The sequence below is a fragment of the Dreissena polymorpha genome, chromosome 12 (assembly GCF_020536995.1).
Source record: "Dreissena polymorpha isolate Duluth1 chromosome 12, UMN_Dpol_1.0, whole genome shotgun sequence".
Classification (NCBI taxonomy): Eukaryota; Metazoa; Mollusca; class Bivalvia; order Myida; family Dreissenidae; genus Dreissena; species Dreissena polymorpha.
The window spans coordinates 17,809,179-17,837,121 of NC_068366.1; the positions used below are offsets into that span (position 1 = coordinate 17,809,179).

General features: G+C 34.8%; 2 protein-coding genes across 2 annotated transcripts in view; both read left to right on the top strand.

Moving 5' to 3' along the window:
- Nucleotides 1-27,943, top strand: part of LOC127854300 (solute carrier family 35 member F2-like) — a 154,737-nt gene that overhangs the window by 89,878 nt on the left and 36,916 nt on the right. The window lies entirely within an intron of this gene.
- LOC127854299 (uncharacterized) lies at nucleotides 1,269-27,803 on the top strand. The gene is made up of 2 exons (XM_052389388.1): nucleotides 1,269-1,469; nucleotides 25,867-27,803. Exon 2 carries the CDS (start codon nucleotides 26,061-26,063, stop codon nucleotides 27,639-27,641), a length of 1,581 nt encoding a protein of 526 aa, XP_052245348.1. The 5' UTR covers nucleotides 1,269-1,469; nucleotides 25,867-26,060; the 3' UTR covers nucleotides 27,642-27,803.

Sequence of the window (27,943 nt, forward strand, 5' to 3'; positions counted from 1 at the left end):
TATTGATAGAATTGCGTTCATATAAACCGCAGTGACTTGAACAATAATGGAATATTCCAGTTCGTCAATAAACCATTACACATTGCATTTGTAATTTGAACAGTCACAAAAGTCTTGAATCTTCATTGATTTATCAATTAAAATGTTATACATCTTACTTGAACTATTCAAAGACTTTCATTAACACTTAGTACCCGGTTAATTGTGAAAAATCGACTAAAAATCGCCTCCTCTCATAACTGACATTTGGACGTCGAGAGAATTGCACACTTCGATGTTGGGGTCATTTTTGTGAATCTTTTAGCTGTTTTGGACATACTTGGTGGATTTTTATTAAATAAACGCTGTTTAATCATAGATGGACGCATCCTGCTGGTAACGACAACGACATATGTGTGCATTGTTTGATTTTTCCTGCTGTTGCATAATGCTTTTCAACACACCTGTGAAATCATCGTTGGATACCTTTTCTTTAATTATATATATATATATATATATATATATATATATATATATATATATATATATATATATATATATATATGGACCCATAAAAAATTCAAGTACCTGTGATCGCTATTGTCTTTGTGATTGAGATTGTATCGTCATACAAATATTTACCGTCATCATATTATTATCATAATTATCAGCATTATAAAACACGATGTATATATTATCATGATGATATTACCTTAGTATAGATTTCAAGTTTCAAATCAATACTTCAATTATCAAACAAGAGTATTATCGATATTCTCTATATCAAAACGAATAGGTATTCACCGATGATTTTAGTATAGATAATCATGTGATGAGAAAATTGCTTCTGATTGTGATGATGTTTATTATGACGTTGAGGAAATGAGATGGTAAATGGGATGATGAATATAGTAATGATGATGGTGATTATTACGATGATCATGATGATGTTGAATTATCACAACGACGAATATGATGATGACAACGACTATGATAATGATGATGGAACTGACGAAATGAGAAATTAGGCACAACCAATGTACGCTTCGTTTAACTTCTACGTTGGTTTTGAAGACCGAAGCTGGGTTGCACCAAACTGCGAACTACATTGGCATCGGTTTACATAATAGCGAACACCTGTAAGTCTCTTCAGTGCTTTGATTAAAGACATGTTACACTATAGTGACTTTATAACATGTGTACTAAAATAACGTGTCTGTGTACATTTAAGTGATTTCGTTTAACACACACTATGTTTATAATCAAACTTGTGGCTTTATTGCGATTAATTCTCCACAAAATACGGAAATTACGTGTTTGCCTTTCTGCGCAGTTACGTTTGTGACACACATTACTCCCACAGAGACAACTTTTGGGTTTTTCTGATCAACTATTTATAGAGTTGCGATATATTTAATAAATGCCAGCGTCCCTACTGAGTGCTTAAGGTTTTACTGGTTTTTCATTTAACTCCGGATATAAATGAATACGTTAGTGTATAACATTGTATTATCAAAATCATAATTATCAAGACATTAAGCTACATCGATCTTAGTTTAACAGAAAGCTTATCGTACCATTAGCTATTAAATCTTGGTTTGTGACATTAAAACCACACAACTTATTTGGCATAGTAAATTTAAGTTTAAATAAGAAACATATTTTATCTATACCAATTAGAAAATATCTGGTGGTTACAATGTAATTATCCGACTTTTGTGCGCTTTCAAACTTTAAAAATAATCGCGTTTCTCGAAATGGACGTATAGATATAGAAATCTTACTTTCGGTTTTAAAAGCGGTATCGTTTGAAAAATAATAAACTATTTGCTAACTAGGCTATAGATTTAATTTTATCTATGCCAATTAGAATATATATAGTACTTACAACGTAGAAATCAGTCTTTTTGCGCTTTAAAACTTAAAAATAAACGCGTTTATCGACATGGACGTATACGTATAGAAATCCTACTTTCGGTTTTAAAAGCGGTACCGTTTGAAAAATAATAAATTACTTGCTAACTAGGCTATAGATTTAATGTTATAGATGCCAATTAGAATATATCTGGTGGTTACAAGGTAAACATCTTTTTTGCGCGTTAAAACTTAAAAATAGTCGCGTTTGTCGAAATGGACGTATACGTGTAGAAATGCTACTTTCGGTTTTAAAAGCGGTACCGTTTGAAAAAAATACTTGCAAACTAGGCTATAGATTTAATTACTTTTGTGCACACTTTTCAAATTGCATCTATATGTATCGATTACCGCGTGTTTCATTTCAAGGTCTTTTTTTTTAAAAGACTTATATTCGAATGGTACCTAAAAGCGTTGTATATAATACTATAGTACCGTTTCATTTACAGGTCGTAATCTAGTTGTATTATCCTCATGCTAAAGGCGTAGGGAATAGTAGTTGCAATTCGGTCCGTTTTCTCGCGAGCGTCAGTACGTCCACATCTGGATATCACTAAAACGTTCTGACGCTTGGTTTATGAAACTAAGCATTTTAAAGAGTCATATGGGGAAATATGCACGTTATCTCAGTAGTATAATTTAGACGAAAAGATTTTGATTGCTATAGTTTCCAAATTAAATGAAAACTTAAATGTAGATCCACTGACAACTCATATAAGTACTTAAGCAAGGTTAATGCAACTCGCTATGTGGCTATGTGGATAGAGGCCACGTTGTTTCAGATTTCTCACTCCGGCGAATCGGGTTACATTTTAATTCGCGGCTCAAAGGGAGTTTGGGTAGGCCCACATCCCCCTCAGCACAAGAGCGCGTGCAAGTATACACTCAGAGTCCTCACATAGCCTTAGGCATGAAAAGCCCTCATAAAATTAATAAAACTCACACGCACACACGCACACGCACGACAACATACTAGTAGCACATATGGCATTTTTCAACGGTCTGTGTGCCATTTAGAACTAAATCCGAACAGAACAGAACAATTAACACTACAACACAGATCAGAATATAATATAAACACGGTTACTGGTATATACCACTCAAACCGTCTTTACTTCTCGTTTCAGGAAGTCTAGCTATGGCAACTAAAACATTGCTAAAATCTTTGGACCCACCAAGAAATCTGCTTTTTGATTCCGCAAATGTTTGCCTAAATGCCATGCGAGCAGCAAGAATATCCACTCGTCGTGTGCAAATTGCGAAACTGAATCTGGTAATATCACAGCGATTCATCAATTGAAAGCAACAAGCTTTTCTGGAAATGTTTCCACAGACTAGGCGAACAAAAACCGTAGTAGAGTGCTCAGTGAACCATAGCGATGATCAATCACGTTACTTGTTCAAATTCTTAGACTATGTTGGCTACAGCCATGATATTATCGCAGAAAGGCGGAGAGTGTTCCATGGAATAGACGCGATGATTAACAATGAAAGAGAGGACAAAATTGTGCAAGTAACAGCCGGCAGCAAGGCTGAAGGCTTAGCATCGTGTTTTGAAAGCGACTACGACTACTTGAACATATATCAAAATATTTTTTGTCAATTTGAAATTTTAACAAATATGTTTTCAAATGACACAACAGGGTTTTGCATGTAAGGGGAAGCATGCCACCCAGGACATTACGCACTGAAGTTGTTAACAATAGGTGTTAAGTCGCCAAAAATCATTGAAGCGTCGCTAGTCACAAACCAAAATGGTGAGATTTTCATTTCTAGTGATTTGTTTACAAAAGAAATTGAGCGAACCATTTCTGTTAATTCAGAGGTTGGATGGAACAAGGCAGCTAGAACAGGGCCCGCCATCCCTTTCACCCGTGGGCTACATCGCAGGGATTACGTGTACGCATTTCGCTGCGTTGTTCAAAAAGAGGTTTTAGCCGACTGGGCTAAACGGGAGAGATCCTTTGGATGGCCATGTGCTGACGTCATAAATGACGTCATAAATCTAGATGCGCAGCTAGTACCTGTTGGATGTAAGGGTTCAAGTAATCGAGGCATGGAATGGCGCATTTGCTTTATTTATGCGGAATTGAAGCTAACTGAAACTCTAAACGAGTGTCAATATAAACTGTACATTCTACTGAAAATTATGAACAAAGAGGTACTTCATCCAATCTGCCGTGATATGTCGTCTTTTATCATGAAGAATGTGGCATTCTGGATTGTAGAGTCGCACCGTCAAGAGATATTTCGTGAGCAGAACTTAATGCACGTCTTACAACTTGCTCTGAAATTCCTCAAGACTGCACTTGTCAATATAAGCTTCCGTACTACATGATACCTGGTAGGGACCTGTTGATTGGACGAACTACTGTAAACGAAAGGTCTAAATTAATCAGTAAATTAGAAGAACTTATCACTGAAGATGGACGGGTAATATATCGGTTACCGAAACTGCGAGCGGCTGTGGAGACTGTCCCTCCCGACGAACTTGAACAAAGGGGAAAGCGTAGGGACAAACTTGAGCGCCTTGAGTTGACGTGCCAGTACCGGAGATCAAATCAAATCATCAAAAAACGGGAAGAGACAGCCATGCTGTGTTGGAATGACAAGATATACCGGGATGCCAGGTATGAAATGTTCGACATGGTATGGCCACAGTGGAGAGACTATTTAATAGCGGAAAATCGAACAGAGACGCTGAACACGGTAATACAAAGCATCGGGGCCGCCGGTACCTTCAGGGATCATTATTTGATATTCGCCCGCAGTAATCTCAGTATTGTATGGCCTCATCTGAAATCGGAAGTTACGGTCAAGGAAGATACATCCGAAGAGCTAATAATGGAACAGCTTGCCATATTACGGGTAAAAGAAGAGAGAGATTTGTCGTAGAATATAATATAAATTCGATGCTAACCTTTTTATCAAAGTGTATTAACGTGCTGAACAAGTTTTTGGAAATATGATAACTATATATATTTCTCATTAAGGGTTATATTCAATACTGCCTAACGATGTGCTGAAGACATAGTTATTTTAGGTTTGTACATGCATAATACTACGAGTGTTTCACTCTTCATATTAATTGTTTTAATAAACTCGCAGCAATCATTATGCTACCATATTAAACAGCTGAATTGTTCACTGAATTATTGTTGCTATTCTAATTATAACGTTTACAGGATGCAAACTGTGATCACATGTTTTGATTGGAATCTCATATGTATAAACTTTTTTCGAACGCTTTTGTCAGTCACAACACATTTAGTATACGTGTTTATGTCTAAGAATGATAAAGTCTGTTCAAAGATCCACTCGTTTATTGACAGATCTTATAGTTATTGTGATTGGAAGTGCAATAACATTTCTTGTTACGCAGAACTGCAACCTGTTTCAGTGGCTTTATTTGTTGTGGTTTGCTCCTTCCAACAATAGACATATGATTAACAGACGTTAACATATATAAATAATGTATACAGAAATTGGAGTACCCTGTTACATTCAAGATGTGCGTGTGTTACCCCTATATTGCGAAAAATATCAGTATGTTCGCGTACCTCTTTTTGATAAGTTTGCGTTCGAAAATAAAACCTTTGTGAAATGATTACAGTTTTTTAAGTATTGATTGAATACCACTTAAATTTTACAATTATAATTTTTTTTAAACACACGAAAATGTCTTGATACAAAAAGTTAACATAACAATATAGTAGGACATACTCGTTACAGACCAAAAAGGAAAATTTAACAGTGCTCCATCAATGTTGGAAGTTGTTTTTCAAAAGCGGTCATTTCTATTATCTATTAGGTCTATACTGAATATAAGAGTATGCAACCCTGAAATATATATCTGTACTATGAGTATATTAAACTAGTCATCATTATCAACGTGATTACCTTGCCAAAGCTGGTGGGAAGGACGACCTAAAGGTACATTCTTAAATAAAGTTTATATAAGAACATATATAAACGTTATTTAACTACAACTATATACTTCAAATAGTTACACAATTAGACAATACGTACAGTACTGTTTACATCATACATATACATACATAAGTATAATTAATCTGTGAAAGAACAGTTCTGCGTTCAGACAATCACTCTGTGCAATATTTAAATCAATTTTTAAATGCGTATCAACCAGATTTGAAAAATGCTTGAATGCGTATTCGAACATGAAAGTAGAAGCTGCCTAACAACTAAAGCATAATAACAATAATAACATGGGCGTTGACCGCTTTATACATATGAAATGTTGGACATAACAATAGACATATGGATGCAACTCTTCGTCACGCATCATACATTTTCGCGATGTTATCAATGATATTTAAATCATCAAAAACACTTTGTCCTGTGCTTTATCACATGCTAATAACTATCTCAAGATAAGGTCTACAAATGACATACTTATTGTGTGGCGAATCGCACTAATAATTTTGGCATTTTATGCTTTTCTCCGCTACGTATGCTTCATTTGTTAACGCTTCCTGTTTTATGTTTCCCGACCTTAGTGGGTATAAGACATCGAAACAAATTGGTTTACTACTAGTTGGGTTTTTCCAAACACGACTTCAATATACATATCCCGTCTAAAATGTATTGCCTAAATCCCGATGCACATAATTGAGTATGATTAGTTTATTTAATCCGATCATTTCAGTATCCGATTGTTATTAATATCCTCACAAATCAATAAACAACTGTTTGAAAATTTGATTTGCCTAATTTATACACCTCGGAGTTGGTTTTGAGATCTCAAATTTAGCTTGTGCTACGCATGATATTGGCGATACGACTTTACACCTATATACATATAAGTGTCTTTTGTGTTAGTGTGTAAAACAAACACGCGTACAATACGTCATTGACGTTAGTAATGTGTCAAACAAATGTTGGCATTTGTAACGTCTATTGATGTGTCAGTTTTTGATTGGGCTTGCCTTCTGTGGATGTGCCAGTACAGTCACTATTAAGTACATGTAGTTTACTTATGTCCAAGTTTCAAACAAATATATTGCGTTGTTTATTATATCACGTAGTCATTTAACTCAAACATAAACGTGGACAAGTCCGTTTCTGTTTTATAGTGATTTATTTGTGTTGATTAAATTCTTACACAACGCTTTCGATTTATTTTTGTTGATTAAATTCTTACACAAAGCTTTCCATTGTCCGTACAATATTCTGCACTACATAATACATGCGGTGGCATAACGGCCGAGGGCCGCCACGCTGCAAAACAAATTGTGTGTCTTCTATCTCAGGCTTTGTGCGTGATACTGTGTAAGTCTAGTTTCTAAAGTCAAAAATACAGATACAAACGATTAAACAGTTGATTGTAACATGTGCAGATTCTGACGGTCCGTGTGCAAAGTCACGTGTCTAACAATTGCAACGTAAATATAACGTATGCAACAAACTACTTAACGAATACATACGAAATTGACCAATGTTTGACGTTTTATACCCGAGGCAAGGAAATGGAGGTCTAGGCGTGACTGCCGTTTGAAGATTGAATGAAATTTGTGTTATTACTTTGATGCAAATTTCGATTATTATATTTATTCAATAATGCCCAAATATTCGTTACGTTACAAATATATAAATGTGTCAAACCAATAGATGTTTCTGTCTATTGATATGCCTTACAAATATCTAGCGTCATTACGTCTATCGACGTGCCATACAAATATATCGCGTCAATATGGTTTATCGAGGTGAAGTTCAGTAAAAATTGCGTCGATTTTTTTCCATTATGTGTCAAACAAAAAAAGCGTCGTTTCTGTATATCAATGCGTCATACAGCTCAATTGCGTCGATTCTGTCTATCAATGTGTCATACAACTCAATTGCGTTGTTTTGTCTAGCAATGTTCCATAAAACTAAATTGCGTCTTTTCTGCCTAAATCAGTGTGTCATACAACTAAATTGCGTCGTTTCTGTCTATCAATGTTCCATACAACTTAATTGCGTCGTTTCTTTCAATGTGTCATACAAGAAAATTGCGTCGTTTTTGTCTATCAATATGTCATACAATTATATTGCTTCGTTTCTGTCTATCAATGTGACATACATATATATTGCGTCGTTTCTGTCTATCGATGTGTCATACATATATTTTGTGTCGTTTCTATCTATCGATGTGTCATACACGTATATTGCAACAACTGTTTACGACTTATCACTGCGTTATAATTCAGAACACGCTATACTCGTGACTGACAAGATGTCTAGAAGTAGTTGAACTCTAGTATATAATTTAAATATTGGGCGAGTCATTTATTTTTACAGAACGATTTTTCTTGGTTTATAATATTGTTGTATTGAAAACAGAAAGCAAAACTTAAATCATTGCAAGAAATGAAAGTAATGTGACGCCCTATTCCCAACGATTGCTCAAGTGGTAACTTAATATTTGTTCATGTGATGCGTTTCTAACAATACATCACGAGTTCGGCTTCGGTGTTTCAAGTTACTAATGTGTGTTTCAAACACTTCACTGTAAGATGCAAATAAAACCAGTCCGGACAGGAAACATACATGTATATGATCCGCATTACGAACTATAACGTGAAAGCGAACTAGCGGAAGTATTCACTTAAAACACTGCTGTCGTACAAAATCCACATATAATAACATATACATATATATGTAATGATTCATGTTATCGACGAGAGATTCATGTTAACGACAGTTGATGAGCTGTGATGAGTTATGTTCATATAATGCATGTGATTGTTGCGTATTTGTCTAGAGCGGAAGTGGAGGAGGTAGTCAAACTTTTCGTGTAAGTCAGTCGTAAAAGTCTATTCCATCTTGCTTCAGTTTGCAGCGCGTATAATCTGCCCCCATAAGCGCGTCACTGCGACCCGACCCAGCCCATAGCCTTTAACCGCACAAACAAATAAGACAATCGATCCCAAATCCATCTTCTTTCTGCCCAGAACCAAAGGTTGTCTATTGTTGTACTGCATGTTTACATTACTTGGTTGAAGTTGTGGTAATATATATGAGTAACGGTTTCATAAATTCTGTTACTTTGATATTGATATTGAGTTCGGCTTCGGTGTTTCGAGTAACTATGTGTGTTTCAAACACTTCACTGTTAGATGCAAATAAAACTAGTCCGGACACGATACATACAAGTAAGACTTCGGTGTTTCAAGTTACTAATGTGTGTTTCAAACACTTCACTGTAAGATGCAAATAAAACCAGTCCGGACAGGAAACATACAAGTATATGATCCGCATTACGAACTATAGCGGGATAGCGATCTAGCGGAATTATTCACTTATCACACTGCTGTCGTATAAATCCATACATAATAACATAGTATGATTTATGTTAACGACACGAATGACATATAAAAAGTATGTTTAATTATTTATGAGTGAAAATCATTATATAATAATGCGTTTTACGCGTAAAACAGTTGCATCTACTATGGAAGTGTTCAGCATGTATAACGATATTCTCATAAACTCTTGATCGCATGGTTTATGTTAAAAACGGAAAAGCAAGGACTTTGACTCCGCTAATTCATTGACTTGCGTTCATATAAACCGCAGTTACATAAAAAAACATTAAAGCATTCCAGTATGTCAATGAGCCATTCTACACGTATTTTGAACAATCGCAAAGACTGGAATCATAATCCGATTTTTCAATTTATCTTATAAAAGATATGACACAAATTAATACGTTTTTTTATCCTGCGTGTACGATTCAAAGACGTTCATAAACATAGAGTATATACAAGTATGCTCAATGTTTATTCGCGAGCTGTCTATCGATTCAAAACATAAACATTGCAGTAAGTTGTTTACATATACGTACTTGTCATCATTAAATATCACATTGCTAGTTTTGTTTACACATATATAACTTTGTTTATACAACTATTTACGGAAAATAAGTTATCTTCACCTTTACATTTTGAATAATTAGACCGCTGCATTTGAACTTAACGTTATCTGAGATCGAAGAAAAAGCGGTGAACGCGTTTTTTTCTGTTTCTGTTGCACCACGTACAAGTGGTACATAAATCTTGTCATCATCTTCCTTTGTTTATCCTTATTTTCCTCACCATCCTCTGCCGCAGAACATCGCCATTATCATCAGCAACAACATAAGCACCAACCCACCATCATGTTCTTTAATCAGCACCAACAACACCATAATAGCATCACCGCCATTATCTCTATTATCTTCGTAATTAAGATTGTATCGTCATATAAAATCTAAACCGTAATGATGTTTTTATCATATTATCACCATTATTAGCATATAATACACAATGTTTACATCACCCTTATGTGAGTACTTAAGTAAAATAAAAAGTTTCTTAACAAAAAATTCATTAACCAGAGCATTCCTGATAGTCCATATCAAAACGAATGGATATTCACCGACGACTGCAACATTAATAATATTGATATTGATAATCAGGTGATGAGAAAAATGTGTCTGATTATGCTGATGTTCATTATAACTGTCAGGATATGAGGATAATTAATTTCATGTAGCTAAAGAAACTTCAGCGTACAGTTTATATAGTATTGACAGACCTGTACGCTGAAGCCAACCCCGTATCGAAAGTCAACCAGAGTTATAACATATAAATGTCACGCTATAAATCAAAGAAAGCTCATTTTCTTGGATACATTTCTACGTATATTGGTGAATGAATATAAATAACTGCATCGGGGAATAGTTTAAGGTTCAAATGTTTCAAATGCATCTTACAATAGATGAAAATAACTCTCATCAATCTGAAATTCACAAATTTGACGCCATTGTCGCTTTGTCACGTGACGAGTTTTCATTTGGATGCTTTCGGATCGACCTTGACATTTTATGCTGAAATTGTTAACATTACTTTCGTTTTCTGAAATCTATTATTTGTGATTAAAAACTTACCTCTGGTGGATTATACAACTGATTTCACTTATTTATGTTCTCCGCTCACTGCTCGTAGCTACTGGCTTTTCACTGAAAATAATATCATAAACTAACTAACATGTTTTCGGTGTGTGGGGGGGGGGGAGGGGCAGTGTATCGGTGATCTACACCGGGCACTTAAAAGAATCAGGGACACCTCTGGAATCGAGGCGTTTACTGTTCTCGCCAAACTCTTGGCGGCGAGCATAGCATAAGGGCAGTGTCCAACAATATAGAACTTCGTGATACACCATAAGATAACTTATGACAAGTTAAAGCAAATAAGTATGAGAGGGGCGCTAGTGTGCGCTGTCCTGTGTGGTACGCGGCCTGGATGTTTGGTAGACAGTGGTAGGAATGTATGCGGTGGCGACTCTGGACAGGAGTCTGTTCGGCTCCGCGATCGATTAATAGATTTATATTAACTAAACCTACTTTGGACTCCCCGAATAGCAAAACATTTGCGCATTAAAACCAATAATGACCTAGCCTATAACAGGATAATAAGCTACGAATATAATATGAGCAAGGCATTATGTCAATAGATTGCTTAATAAATTTTGTAAGTAATATAACTTAATATGTTAGCATATAATTAGTTCTAGAAAATTAATTTTTGGAATTAATAATGAAATATAGTGTCTCCCATCTTCAGGCAATATAAACTAACAGAATTTATGAAACCGTTACTCATATACATTACCACAACTTCAACCAAGTAATGTAATCATGCAGTACAACAATAAACAACCTTTGGTTCTGGGCAGAAAGAAGATGGATTTGGGATCGATTGTCTTATTTGTTTGTGCGGTTAAAGGCTATGGGCTGGGTCGGATCGCAGTGACGCGCTTATGGGGGCAGATTATACGCGCTGCAAACTGAAACAAGATGACATAGACTTTTACGACTGACTTACACGAAAAGTTTGACTACCTCCTCCACTTCCGCTCTAGACAAATACGCAACAATCACATGCATTATATGAACATAACTCATCACAGCTCATCAACTTAGCTATCACATTTTTGGCTTCTTAATTTCAACATTTCAAAATGGCAAGGCTGTTCTTATGAAAAATAATGACCCATGACTCCGTTATCTTTTGGCATCTCGATTACCCATCTGAAGAGTCTGTCTCAGATGGAAATAGCTGCCAGTACACATTAATGTCTGTATGAACCAATTTGGAATGCTTATCAACCGGATTTGGTAATTTAACAATTGTGTTCATCTCAAATGTATATGCTTGTTGGTGTATTAGGAAGTGAAATTAGAAGATGCATAACAACGCAAGTACAATAACAACAAGAATGATGTTTTCTTGCACATACATCTATTAAATGTCTGATGTTGGCTGCTCATAGAATGTTAACGTTATCACGTAAAATCATAACTTTTTATAAAAAATAAGACCGGTCATTTCTTAGAAAATAATTTCATTCTCCGCAGACAATATCATCATTTATTATATACCTGTTTAATGCTTTTAGCAAAATACAGGTTGTATCAATCGTTGAAATAAAAAATCCCGTACTACGCTACTCGCTGTTTCCAATTCCGTATTACCATACTAGCCGGACTACTTCGACCCATTTAATGACGTCACATTACACGCACCGAAAATAGAAATATTTTATATTACGAAATATATTACGTAGTACATCGTGTGGCGTCATTTCTGTGACAAAACACAATAGTTTTATCTAAACTCTAAGGACATGCCAGGGGCGTACCTAGGCATACGACAGTACGCACGTGCGTATAATTCAGTTTCAAACTTGAAAAAATGAAAACTCGAAAAATGCAATCAAAAGTGAGGGCTTAGGGGGGTTAGGGGTATAATTATGTAAACAAGCAAACAAGAGGTCCACTTTTAGAAAATAACAGTGGGTACAAAACACAACACAGTCTTAACTCAAAACATACGAAGTTAAGTATTTTTTTCACTGATGAGGGGTAGTAATCACTGTGTAGACTCTACGACTGTGTTGTCGCCCTTCAATTGGGTACCAAATTATGTTTACATGGCACAAATTTTCAAAAATGTCGGCGAACGCTCCGCTTTATCCAGATGTTTTTAGAGATAGCGTCAGCGAAACATGAGATGATACTCAGAAGCTAGCTCTTTTGACAGATAAGTGGAAAAATGTCCACAGCTTTACATTTCCCTTAAGATAATGTCGATTAAGACTTGATTTATAGATCTACCCGTTCTTGAATTTGAAATGTATTTCTAAAATCTAGCATTTCTATGAATTTTTACATTTCTGGACGTAAAAATCATGATAAAATTATTGGCAATGCCCAAATTATTTTTTCATTCAAATTATTGTAGGTATCTTTATTCGAAATTGTTCTTCACTATTTAGTTTATATATATATATATATATATATATATATATATATATATATATATATATATATATATATATATATATATATATATATATATATATATAGCTATATTAAAAATCAATGACGTTCTGAATTACTTGCCCCTGTAGCGCAATCGGTTAGCTGTTCGTCATTTGTCCCATTATTGACCTGAAGGGCAGTGGTTCGATCCCCACAAGAACTTTTCACTTTACTTTTTTTTTCTTCTAATATAACCATTTCCTAGTTTATTGTTTATTTTTAATTTCAGTAGAAAAATATAATTATCTTAACTTTATACCAAAACTAGCTCAAACACTTAAACTTTTAATTAAGGTTTATTTTAAGTTAATCCTGCATCGCGGTGCATGATTGCGACTAATTTTAAGTGTGCAATAGGAAGATTTGACCCCGCTGAAACACTTGAAGAGAGCATAGCTTTTGCGAGTGAGCAGCTATACCCCAGCATCAGAAAATGCTTCATGCCGCTCTTCGTAATGCCTGTCTCCACCGCAACTGCAGAAAGATCGTTTTCCACAATGCGAAGGGTCTAGACATACTTGCAGAGTGCAATAGGGACGGAACGCTTGTCTGGACTTGGACTCCTTAATGTATATAGGGAAAGAGAAATTAACGCTGAGCATGTGGTCGACATTTTTGCACAAAGAATAGATCGAAGATAAGCATTACTTTTCAGGGTGTAGTATTGCACATACAAGTGGACCTGTGTTTTATGTGAAATTAGAGGATGTTTTCTTTTTAATAAATTACACATAGTCCAAACTGTTTTTATTGACAGAGTTAAATAAAAGTTTAGCATGCTCGCTCAATACTCAGCGAGCATGCTGTTGTTTCATTCAAACAGTGTTTCTTTTACAGTTTAATTAAAAAAGAATTTAATTTTCTGTTTACCCAATACCCCACATAAAATCAGTTTCAGCAGAAAATAATGACGGGCTTAGTTTTTTTTCTTTTATCGGTCTTTTTCAAGCAAGAAATTTAAGAATTAAATTGCCAAAACGTGGCTGAAAGATAACACCAAAACGCACCATCTGCAATGATTTTTTACAAAATTTTCTAGGGGGAGGCCCCCCAAACTCCCCTCGCAGGAGGGGGAAACCCCCTCCCGCACCTACCCCCACTCGCAGCTTTGCTGCTCGGTCGTGCGTATAGTTGAAATAGCCTCAGGAACGCCCCTGCATGTAGAACGTGGTGTTTTTTAGCAGTAAACTATGTGTTTCAAACGTATTTTGGTGTGTGTGTTTATCATGCATAACTGTATATTTCGATAGGAATACAATACAATAGTGTGGTTTAAACTAAGTTTCGATAAAGACATGGGAGATAGAAGTGGAAATGCATATCGTTTAAACGTTTTTGTTATAAACATCGGATTTAAGTTGTCAACTTAATTGTTATAAAAATTGGATTAACGATGGCATTAAGGTAAGCGTGTCGAAAACCTGTGTTTTCCCGGTTCAAATGTTATACGTTAATTAACATAAACTGTTTTCATACGCGTCTTAAATAAACTATGGTGTACCGTTTTAGTCATTGTTTTGTCAGTTTTGTTAAAGTAAAAAATACATTTGTTAACTGTTTTCGTTTGTTGTTGTATATAATAAAAGGAATATTACGCTAGTCAATTGTTCCAAGAGTTTGCATCACTCTCGTGGCCTGTGCTATTTCGCATCACACGAGAGGCGGAGCCTCTCGTGTGATACGTCATCACACAAGCCACTCGAGTGATACTAAATGTATTTAGTCTTGATGAATTATTGATCTCACTATACCAGTATTGCTTGTTATGATCGAATAATCGCTGTTTAATTAGATTGTATATGTAGGTTTTTTTTGTCAGGGTTTCTTGTTCAGTCCATACAAAAGTTAAACCTAGCTGCTCGAGTGTTGAATTTGATTTGATAAGCCCAATTTCTTTTGTTGTATGTTATGTTTTGTTCTGCGTCATTGAAAAGTGATTCATATATTCATTTGTACATGATATTATTTTAAACCAATATGTTAAGATGTGCAATTTACGCATCACAGATAAGGGGTATCGTCCTAATTCGCAATATAGTGCTGATAGATTTGTTGATTTGTTGACACATATAATTTTTCTCCAAAAATTTGTATAAATTATTTCTAATTCTTTTCCTGAATCTTGTCCCCAGATTCAGCAGAATAGTGAAGAACGGGGGTTACTAATTTATCAAAAAGATTTAATTTTTCTTTTGTTTGGAATTCATATTGGTTTAATTCAGAGTAAAATCGATGAAGCGCTCTGTTACCATGTTCTGATATTGATTTTATTGTTTCATACCAGTTTCCGTTTTTGAATAAAGTTTCACCTAAATATTTGAATGATGTGACGATTTCTAACGGCTCACCATATAACGTAAAGTTAAAACTTGTGTGTCGGTTATATTTTTCGAAAATAACGACTTATGTTTTACTCGTATTGATTTTCAGTTTGTATTTATTGCAATAGTTTTCAACGTCATTTAACATTAGTTGGGTTGATGTTGGAGAAGTTGAAAATAGGACTTGATCATCGCCATAAGATATTAAAAAGAATTTAATATCGTTGATCGTTATGATTCCTTCAATAGTAGAGTCAATATTTTCAATAATGTCATTAACGAACATCATGAACAGGATGCTTGAGCATGGGTCGCCTTGTTTCACACCAGCATGTGAATTGATGTATTCTGATGTTTGATTGTTTAACCTGACGGCTGACTAATACATAGCTTTTAATGCGGAAACCATTTTAGAGCTTATTTGTTCGGTGATTATTTTTTGCCATAATAGTGATCGATTTATACTGTCATAATATTTAGCATAATCAATAAAAATGCAAAATAATTTTGACCAGAGTTTAGAACTTTGTTAATTATACTGTTTAGTATAAAGATACAGTCGACTGTGCTCTTTCCCTTTTGGTAACCAAATTGACAGTCAGATATAATTTTATTTTCATCACACCATTTCGTTAGTCTGTTTAATAGTACTTGGGAATATATCTTTGATAACATATTATTTAATGTTATTCCGCGATAATATTTCGCATCGCTCGGATCACCTGCCTTTAAATATTGGTGTGATGTAACCCATTCCCCAGCTTTCAGGATATTGTGCAGTATCAACAATGTTATTGAATATAGTTGTTAAGTACGGTTTTATAGAATTATATGCTGTTTTAATTATTTCAGCTGAAATTTTATCAGGTCCACTTGATTTGCCGTTGTTTTGCTTGAAAACTGCTTGATATATTTCTGACTCTAATTGGCGAATCGAGCTGTTCAGTCTCGGTTTGTGGTGTGTTTAAATTTCGTTCATTTATATCAAAATCTGTATTATCGAATGCATCGTTTCCGATTAAGTTATTAAAATGATTGAACATTGCGTTAATATTTGTGTGCTCTGCATTTTTATTATTAGGTTTATAACATTTTTTAAGTGTTTTTCAAAACATTTTTGGTTGTGTTTTTGGAATTTTATTTAACCGCGTGCATTCATTCATCTTATATCTATATTTTGCTTTTCTACGAATAATGTTATATTGTGTTCTATAATGTACAAATAGTTGTCTATTTGGGTTGGATTTATTCTTATTAAAGTTATTTTTTTGCGTTACGGAAGTTGCATTTTGCAGTTTTACAAGAATTATCAAACCATTCTGGCGCTTTTGAATGTGATTGTTTATTGTTATGAATTGCAACAATTGAGCCATACCGTTGTTGTAAATACTTTTCCAAATATCTGAATGCTACTTTCGTGTAAATATTGCGTCAGAGTGTTAATTTGATTATTAGCATTAATTTCAGTAAAAATTGTATTTAATACATATATTTTTTCATCTATTAACGAAGTAAATTCTTGTGACTTATCCTTATCAAATATTATTGTTAATTCTTGTAGTTTTGTTTCCTTTTTATTGCTTTGTAAGCTAATATTGCTTGCTGTTTGAAAACTAAAATAAAGTGCAGCATGATCAGAGAATTCGCTCCAATCAAGTATTTCAAATTCATGAATGACATTCCCGAGGAATATATCGTGGTGTGTTAGTAAATAATCGGTTACGCTAAGACCACGTGGTGAGGTGAAGGTGTAATTACCTGTTCTATCTCCGGGCATACGACCGTTAAAATTGATATGGTTGGTTGATTTGCATAGAGAGATTAATGATCGGCCTTGACAGTCAGTTGTATGATCTTCATTCATTCGTTTCGGAATGTGTCTTAAATTTGGTTCAGTTGAATTTGTATTAACGTTGTAAGTTTCATCCAAATGTCTATTTTATTATAATATATTCAATAATAAGCCAGTTCTAGAATTTAAATCTCCTACAATAAAAGTATATCCTAAGGTACAATATTGTTCTACATTATTCTCTATTTCTTCGAAAAAATCAAAATACGACATCTCTTAAGACTTTCGAATTGGGTGGTGGAATGTAAGTACAACAAATATAAACATCCTTATCAAAATTTAATCGTTTTCTATCTTTTTTTAACCATATTATGCCAAAATCATTTACTTTTACAATTGATATTTCATCTTTTAATGAGGTTTTAAAATAAACAGAAATACCTCCGGCTTGTCGGCCTTTTTTAACTCCATAAGATTTATTATAGAGTTTATATTGTACAACTGTTTTGAACATATGCTTATTAAATCGACAAAGATGAGCATACAAGATCTAGTTAGGTAAAAGTCGGTTGTAAAAGCTCATGTTAAATAAAATTACGCGTACACGATACACCGTAATGCCTTCTTCTGATTGGTTGATATTTTTTAATCTGTTTCATAATATGGCAAGAGGTCAGTGACATTGTTGTGATTTAAGGTAGTGCATCCCTATTGGGCACATATCCAAATATAATCTAATTAATTATTTTCTTAATCAGCATCATTTCACTGAACTACATGCAAATTTGTAGGTGGGCTTTCCATGCTTTTAAACGAAATAATATTATACCGATTTTTTCAAAACCAACCCCACGCTCGGCTTTTGTCCAGTTTATTTTCACCCCTGGGGTATATAAAAGTTCCATAATTCATTCACATTTCCAAATAAGGGCATGCAGTTGGTGTGTACAGATGCAGTAAACGATGTTTAAAGTTTAAACAAGATGAAATAAGTATTCTTTTTACAGACATTTATTTTTTACAATTTTTTATCTATAGAAGAGCGCCATGAAATGTAAGTGATTTCAGCCCAGTAAAGTTGGTTTAAAAAAATGTCATAAAATTCAAAATAGTATCATTTAAGTAATATTTTGAACTTAGTTTTTATAGATACACTTTATACAGCAAAAATACCAAGAAATAGAGATTTACCGTTTACTTTTTGAAATAAAAATAAAAATGCAACATGCATGATTCGTGTTTTCAGCAGTAAATCTCCCAATTGAGCCATACCGTTGTTTTAATTTAAAACAATGAAGAATATGCATACAAATTGCAACATATTTAACATTTAACAATTAAACATAGCTTATATGCTATATTAAATCAAATTACGTTAGAAAATAAATAAAAAGCGCCGCAAAAAGTATGCGATACCGGCAGGATTCGAACCTGTGCGTGAAGATCCCAAAAGATTTCTAGACTATCGCTTTAATCACTTGACCACGACAACTTCACATTTGCTTAAGCATAAATTAGATATAAATAAATAAACAGTTAAAAAAGATCTGCGATCTTTGAAGAAATCGCGAAATCGTATTTTTTCAGATGATATTTGGTACACGGTATCAGGGGGCACGCGTATACGGGAGCTTACCGCGTTTAAGTGAGAAAGTTGTTGCAAAACTTCAAAGATGGCGTCGTATAAGTGGTTTTTGTGAAGGAGTAGCGGATATTTTCACCCGGTAAGCCAGTTTATATTTATATTTCTTTTAAATGAATAAGCCCTTTCGGCTCTACGGTGTTTGTGCTCCCCTCGGTTTTTTGTTTCAAAACCGTAGACGTCGGAATAAAAAAGTTATTGAAGCAAAACCGTCGACAAATTTGTTGTTTAATATCTTGACCTTCGAGATGTTGGATGTTCGAATATCATTTTCTCTCATAATAAACAGTATTTGTGCATGCGTACAGTTAAATATAACATAAATCACGAATATTTATTATCTCGACGCGTTGTTATGTCTATTAATTCATTTAATGCCGAATTATGACGGGTTAACACCCATTTTTGGAACTAAACTTCCTTTTAAGCACATTTTGGGACCTGACTTCCAATCGATTAACAGCTCTTTCCTATGTTACAAGGTTTTATGCGAAATAACTTTCGTGAATGAATTCCGCATTGGTGCGAATGTCTTGGAAAACATTTTCACTTAAAGAAATCAAGAGTTTTCTTTTTTCTATTAATTGTTTTATTATTAATTTGTATTATTATATGTTTTATCGCGTACTTAACGCTTACATTTAGTGTGTGTACTATAAGACATTCGACGGTATTATGAACACAGCGTAATTCTTACCTGTTTATATAGACATACTTATGTTTGAATATGCATCCAACGGAATACTATGCTTACTATTTCCAGATATCTAGACGCCAGTTATATATGTTGAGGATGCCAAGATTAAAAAAGACGGCGTTACAAAGTGTGTACCGCTCTAGAATGCGATAGGTACATGAAAACCCACCAATCAAACAAAAAAGATTACGTCGAAGTACCTTGCCAAACAATCACATATACGTGCAATAAAAGTGTAATGAAAAACAGAAGAGGGTAAAGCCGGTTTGATACTAGTATAAGGTTGATGTAACCAAATACTGCCATTGTTGCGATTCGGAATACATGAAGCAATTTGGAATACCTGACATCTGCTTAGAAGATGCATATCGGTGGATGTTTTTTTATGATACTTAAATATGAATTGTTTATTTAATACAATGACATTTGACGCGTTTTACCATAACGATACTGATACATGTATGTGACTTTGATGTGACACATTTTGGACGACCTTCTTTTAAACCAGTTCTGAGTTGGTCACTATATTATAATCGCAAAAAGTGAATTTGTAGTGGATAGAAAGATTTGTGCAAATGCAATACACGATATGATTTCAGTAGAAGTGATCAATATAATTTTTATACATGTATGTTTTTTCTCTTTTATACCTATGTGAATACCTATTATTTATGACTGTTGTATTGAGGGAATAAAGTATTGGTTCACTTAGAAAGATTATTTCGTTTGTTCCTAACATTGCCTTCTAATCGTTAGTAATGTTAATATGTCAAATGCATAACGAATTAAATCCGACCCAAATCTTTTTTTATCATGTATGTAAGTGCTGAATACAATTAAAAATTTATGCAGAGACATCGTAGGAAGAAATGACGTAACACAGATTATGGTTTATTTTCATAACAAAGTGAGAAACTAGCATCATGGCATATACGGAATAAAACGTGTAAGTAGCACTCATAGCAATTATATGGCAGACGTATCTATGTAGACTTTATAAATAAAACAAAAACACTACAAACATCAGCTGTACATGTTTTGTTATGCTCGTGTTTTTTATTTGCTGTTTTAGTCCGGCTCTGTTGAAGGATTCTTACTTGCATATTCTACATTTAAACTCATGTGGTCCATGAATGGGGCATGATATCTCAATCCTCCCATGATGTAAAATTCCTGATTACATATACTGCAACGAAAGATGCACTTATTTTCGCCCTTTAACCTGCATCATCTGAAAAGACAGTAAAAGAATGGTTAAAAAAGTTCATAGCAGAATAAGGTCGACACGTCATAAAATACATGGAATTAATTATAATATTACTGAAAGATAAACGTTCTATTATCTCGTACATCAGCCACCACACAACCCATCTTCTTGAAAATAGGTGAAGTTGATTCAATTGGTCGGCAGGTTTTTCGAACAGCATTATTATGATTCTACAGTAAGTAACGTGATTAAGAAAACACTTATATTGCACCACGTAACATACTATAAAACTATAATATTGAAGTACACATATACACTTTATTTAAGATGGGTAGGTATGTCATGTCAAGCTCTTTTACATATGAAAGAGCTGTTTGTCATTTGGAAGTCAGGTCCCAAAATGTGCTTAAAAGGAAGTCAGTTCCAAATAAGGGGGTTAAACCAATAATGTTTGCAATAAATTAATTATCAGTGATAAAACGGCGTCGGTAAAATGAAATAATCATGATTTTATTTATATTTTACTGTTCACGTGTGTCAATACTGTGTATTATAAGAGAAAATGATATTTGTTCATCCAATTTCTCGAACGTCCCGTAAGTAGACAACAGATTTGTGGACGGTTTTCCTTCAATTACTTTTTTATCCCGACGTCTACGATCTTGAAACAAAAAACCGAAGGAAGCACACACACCGGAGAGCCGAAACGGCGTATTCATTTAAAATAATTATAAATACAAAGGGGCTTACCGGGTGAAAATATCCTCCCTTCCTTTAAGAAAATCCAACAAACGACGCCATTTTTGAAGTTTTGCAACAACTTTCTCACTTAAACGCGGTAAGCTCCCGTATACGCGTGCCCCCTGGGTATATATATTTTATATAAAGTCAATTTTAATTGTTAAATTACTGTACTATAAAGGAATTACGTAAACATATATCAAAATTCAAAGTTTGAAGAAAAAAAATCATCTCTCGGAAATAACCGATCATTGAAGATCGGCAATGATCGTAAAATAAATCGCGGGAAATCATTAGGGGTGCGCTACCTTAAGCAGAAGTTTACCGTAACTGAAGAATTCAAAATGGACTTCTGAACTAAAACTGACGAGTTGGTAATGTTATTTTGCAATTTTTCGCAAATTAATGAAAATTTAACTTTCTGGTGTCCACCACATAATGGGCCCTTCCCCGATAAGACGTTCCAAAGAATTTAGCCCATATAAAAAGTATCTCTAAATTCTTTGCGCGTCTTATAAATAAGACTACCTAGTATATGACCTTCAGTTGCAGTGTGAAAATTGTTTTATTCCATTGAATTTGAGGATAATATGGGTATTAAACTGATCAAAATGTTTGCCAATGGAAGTAAATGTAGTATGCTTTAAAGGGAGATAATTTTATTTTTTCATTTTGCAGGTACAAAGTCTGTTCTTGATAAGGGATTATAAAGGGATATAATCCAAAATTTAGTAACAAACTTTCTAAAATTGTGAAAATATGAGTCATAAACTTCTTGAAATTGTGAAAATTTGAGTCACAAATTTCCCAAATTTGTTAAATACAGCCATTCTCACAAAAGGACAAAAAACCCTGCTTGATTTTTTGGCGAAGTTATGGGCCTTGGAATAAGAAATGTTTTCTAAAATAACCATTTTCCAGAATTTTTTTTACTCAATGCTTTCATATAATGAGCTTATTTTTGGCATGTGTTCAATCTACAATCATGACCTACAAAAGAATTGTGAAATTCGTTGCTGTCCATTGATTTTTGCATATTTATGGGCTTTGGGTTTCTGTATAATGACAGTTTTCCGGAGTTTTTTACGCAATACTTTCAGATATTAAGCTGATTTATGGTATTTGAGTCTACCTACGTTACCTGCTGATGAAGTGTTTAATTCATTCTGGTCCACTGATATTTGGTGAAATGATGGGCCTTTGAGTTTGAAATTGTCTCTATAATAACCGTTTTTCAGATTTTATTTACACAACGCTTTCAGATATTGAGCTGATATTTGGTTTGTGAGTCTTCCTACATGACTTACAGATGAAGTGTGAAATTCTTCATTGATTTTTGGGTTAGATATGGGTCTTGTTTTGTCTAAAATAGCGGCTGTGCTGCTTCAAAGTGCAGTTCGGGGCATTGTGTTTCACAAACGCAGCTTTTGTTTGCATTGTTTCAATTTCAGGAATTTATTAAAGTTTAAAAGGCTATTTTAACCAGCATAAAACCAGAATAGCCTGTGAGTAATTTGCATTTTGTTAGGTTTTATGCGTTGTTGCTCATCAGTAGCTAAGGATTGGAGGTGAAGCATTTAAAGCTAGAATCTAGTAAACAAAGTCTTAATTTAAATTTTATTACTTTCGAAGGGATCACAAACGAGTCAAAATTTGTATCTGAGTGGTAAAAGATTGAGAAACAAACAGTCACAATAACTTCTTAAAGATAACAACAACATTCACAAGATTACCGTGCATACAATATTTCAGTACATGTTGATACATTTATGTCAACAAAATAGCATTTCATGTTCCCAAGCCACAAAAATTTGCTGCCTAGTTTCATACGGTAACTTTTTCTGTTAACTCTCAACATTTATAATGACAGCTTATGGGCCTGAACAGCAATTATTATTTACACTGGAGAGTTTAAAATCTCAACTGCAACTTTCTTTTTGTGCGAAATTTTAAGGCTGGTCTGTAGGTGGAGAACAGAATGCCATAATGGTGTACATGTTTTATTTACAACGCAAGACATACTGTGTTTTCATCACCTGACAATGGCCATGTATAATATTTCACGAGCTTTGAACAAGAATTGTATTCATGCTGTAATTTAATACTGGGCTATAATCCAGTGAACACGCTAAGGCAATAGTAGAGTAAATCTAAGCTAAACTAAGCTGTACTGCACTTCTATTCTGAGTGACCCAACCCAAACAGGAGCCATTAAAACAACTTGTGACAGGGATTTTATAATGGTCATTGAGAGGTAAGAACTGTTGGCCTTTGATTGTTATTGGGAAATATTTTATGAACGGTAATATTCTTGACTGTAAGCTGATACACTTCACCTGTCTACTTAAAGAGGGCCATAATACCAAAGCAGTTTTTCTTGAGTTACTCTGCTACCATCTGTTTTAAATTTTAATTGTTAATGGGTTCATTAAGAAAAGTGTGTTATGTGTATTTATGAGAGTGAACAAGCAACATGGATAATAACCTATACAAGTTCAAATTTTGAATTTCTTTATTTTATAAATACTTTAAATTCAATTTTTATTCTTATCATTTTGCTTCTTTATACATTTGCAAACATTCCATGCCATGATGTGAGGAGGAAAATATCAATTCTTTAGGTGGGCCATTCGAGTTTTGAAAATTTTAATGGCCATTTAAATGTATTACTACATTTTATTACATTAGAAACTGTCATAATATTTTTTTAGTTTTTTGGTAAGCAGCTCTTTGGGAGTAAAGTACTGCTAAGAGATGTGAGCATAATAATTCCTTAATAGGCCGGCTAGCTGAGTTGGTAGAGGGCTTGAATACAAAACTGAGTAACCTGGGTTTGATCCCTGACCCGACAAAATGAGCATTGAATTCTTTGTATGACCCTTCTGCCCCTACCTATGATTCAAGTGGAGCAGTTGTAAGTTACCTGTGTGCACTTAGTATTTGTAAACCAGCTATCCCAGGGTAAAGTGACCGCATTAAGACGTTTGCACAGCTGCATAATGATAAAACTACTACACATAATGACGAATGTACTGAAGGTATGCATGTGTATCTGGACAACACCTTTCCAATTGCATACAATTTTTTACCCATTTGACCTTGAACTTGGGGTCAGTTTTCAGATTTCAAAATATGCGACCGCGATTCGAAAAAGGCTCATAACTACTGTGTCCCTTCAGATATTGCTTTCATATTTGGTATGCATGTGTATCCAAACAACACCTATCCATACGCACACAATTGTTTACCCTTATGACCTTGACCTTGAACTTGTGGTCAGTTTTCAGGTTTTTAAATCTTCGACTGCGATTTGAAAAAGGCTCATATCTACTGTGTCCCTTCATATATATATATATATATATATATATATATATATATATATATATATATATATATATATATATATATATATATATGTGTATCGATTACCGGGTATTTCATTTCAAGGTCATTTTTCATAAAAAGTCTTTTATTCGAATTGTACTTAAAAAGCGTTGTATACAATACTATAGTATCGTTTCATTTACAGGTCGTTATCTAGTTGTATTATCCTCATTCTAAAGGCGTAGGGAATAGTAGTTGCAATTCGGTCCGTTTTCTCGCGAACGTCAGTACGTCCACATCTGGATATCACTAAAACGTCCTGACGCTAGGTATATGAAACTAAGCATTTTAAAGAGTCATATGGGGAAATATGCACGTTATCTCAGTAGTATTTTTTAGACGAAAAGCTTTTGATTGCTATAGTTTCCAAATTAAATGAAAACTAAAATGTGGCTCCACTGACAACTTATATAAGTACTTAAGCAAGGTTTATGCAACTCGATATGTGGCTATATGGATAGAGGCCACGTTATTTCAGATTTCTCACTCCGGCGAATCGGGTTACATTTTAATTCGCGGCTCAAAGGGAGTTTGGGTAGGCCCACATCCCCCTCAGCACAAGAACGCGTGCATGTACACACTCCGAGTCCTCACATAGCCTCAGGCATGAAAAGCCCTCATAAAATTAATAAAACACACACACACACGCACGCTCGCACACGCACGACCACATAGCACATATGGCGTTTTTCAACGGTCTGTGTGCCATTTTAGAACTAAATCCGAACAGAACAGAACAATTTACACTACAACACAGATCAGAATATAATATAAACACGGTTACTCTTATATACCACTCAAACCGTCTTCACTTCTCGTTTCAGGAAGTCTAGCTATGGCAACTAAAACATTGCTAAAATCTTTGGACCCACCAAGAAATCTGCTTTTTGATTCCGCAAATGTTTGCCTAAATGCCATGCGAGCAGCAAGAATATCCACTCGGCATGTGCAAAGTGCGAAACTGAAGCTGGTAATATCACGGCGATTCATCAATTGAAAGCAACAGGCTTTTCTGGAAATGTTTCCACAGACTAGGCGAACAAAAACCGTAGTAGAGGGCTCAGTGAACCATGGCGATGATAAATCACGTCAATTGTTCAAACTCTTAGACTATGTTGGCTACAGTCATGATATTATCGCAGAAAGGCGGAGAGTGTTCCATGGGATAGACGAGATGATTAACAATGCAAGAGAGGACAAAATTGTGCAAGTAACAGCCGGCAGCAAGGCTGAAGGCTTAGCATCGTGTTTTGAAAGCGACTACGACTACTTGAACATATATCAAAATATTGTTTGTCAATTTGAAATTTTAACAAATATGTTTTCAAATGACACAACAGGGTTTTGCATGTTAGGGGAAGCATGCCACCCAGGACATTACACACTGAAGTTGTTAACAAGAGGTGTTAAGTCGCCGAAAAACCTTGAAGCGTCGCTAGTCACAAACCAAAATGGTGAAATTTTCATTTCTAGTGATTTGTTTACGAAAGAATTTGAGCGAACCATTTCTTTTGATTCAGAGGGTGGATGGAACAAGGCAGCTAGGACGGGGCCCGCCGTCCCTTCGACCCGTGGGATATATCGCAGGGATGACGTGTACGCATTTCGCTGCGTTGTCCAAAAAGAGGTTTTAGCCGACTGGGCTAAACGGGAGAGACCCTTTGGGTGGCCATGTGCTGACGTCATAAATGACGTCATAAATCTAGATGCGCAGCTAGTACCTGTTGGATGTAAGGGTTCAAGTAATCGAGGCATGGAATGGCGCATTTGCTTTATTTATGCGGAATTGAAGCTAACTGAAACTTTAAACGAGTGTCAGTATAAACTGTACATTCTACTGAAAATTATGAACAAAGAGGTACTTCATCCAATCTGCCGTGATATGTCGTCTTTTATCATGAAGAATGTGGCATTCTGGATTGTAGAGTCGCACCGTCAAGAGATATTCCGTGAGCAGAACCTAATGCCCGTCTTACAACTTGCTCTGAAATTCCTCAAGACTGCACTTGCCAATAATAAGCTTCCGTACTACATGATACATGGTAGGGACCTGTTGATTGGACGAACTACTGTAAACGAAAGGTCTAAATTAATCAGTAAATTAGAAGAACTTATCACTGAAGATGGACGGGTAATATATCGGTTACCGAAACTGCGAGCGGCTATGGAGACTGTCCCTCCCGACGAACTTGAACAAACGAGAAAGCGTAGGGACAAACTTGAGCGCCTTGAGTTGACGCGCCAGTACAGGAACGCGTCGTACAGGGCATCAAATTTTCAACGGGAAGAGATAGCCATACTGAATTGGAATGACAAGATATACCGGGATTCCATCTATGAAATGTACGACATGGTATGTCCGCAATGGAGAGACTATTTAATAGCGGACAATCGAACAGAGACGCTGAACGCGGTATTACAAAGCATCGGGGACGCCGTTACCTTCAGGGATCATTATTTGAGATTCGCCCACAATAATCTCAGTATTCTTTGGCCTCATCTGAAATCGGAAGTAACGGTAAAGGAAGATACACCCAAAGAGCTGATAATGGAACTTATCGCCATTTTACGGGTAAAAATAGAGAGAGCTTTGTCGTAGAATATAATATAAATTCGATGCTAACCTTTTTATCAAAGTGTATTAACGTGCTGAACATGTTTGTTGGAAATATGATAACTATATATATTTCCCATAAAGGGTTACATTCAATACTGCCAAACGATGTGCTGAAGACATAGTTATTTTAGGTGTGTACATGCACAATACTTTTTATATTCATTGTTTTAATAATCTCGCAGCAATCATTATGCTGCCATATTTAACAGCTGCAATGTACACTGAATTATTGTTGCTATTCTAATTATAACATTTTCAGGATGCAAACTGTGATCACATGTTTT

Coding starts and splice junctions, on each gene's coding strand:
- LOC127854299 (XM_052389388.1), top strand. CDS start 26,061: ATGTTTCCACAGACTAGGCGAACAAAAACCGTAGTAGAGGGCTCAGTG.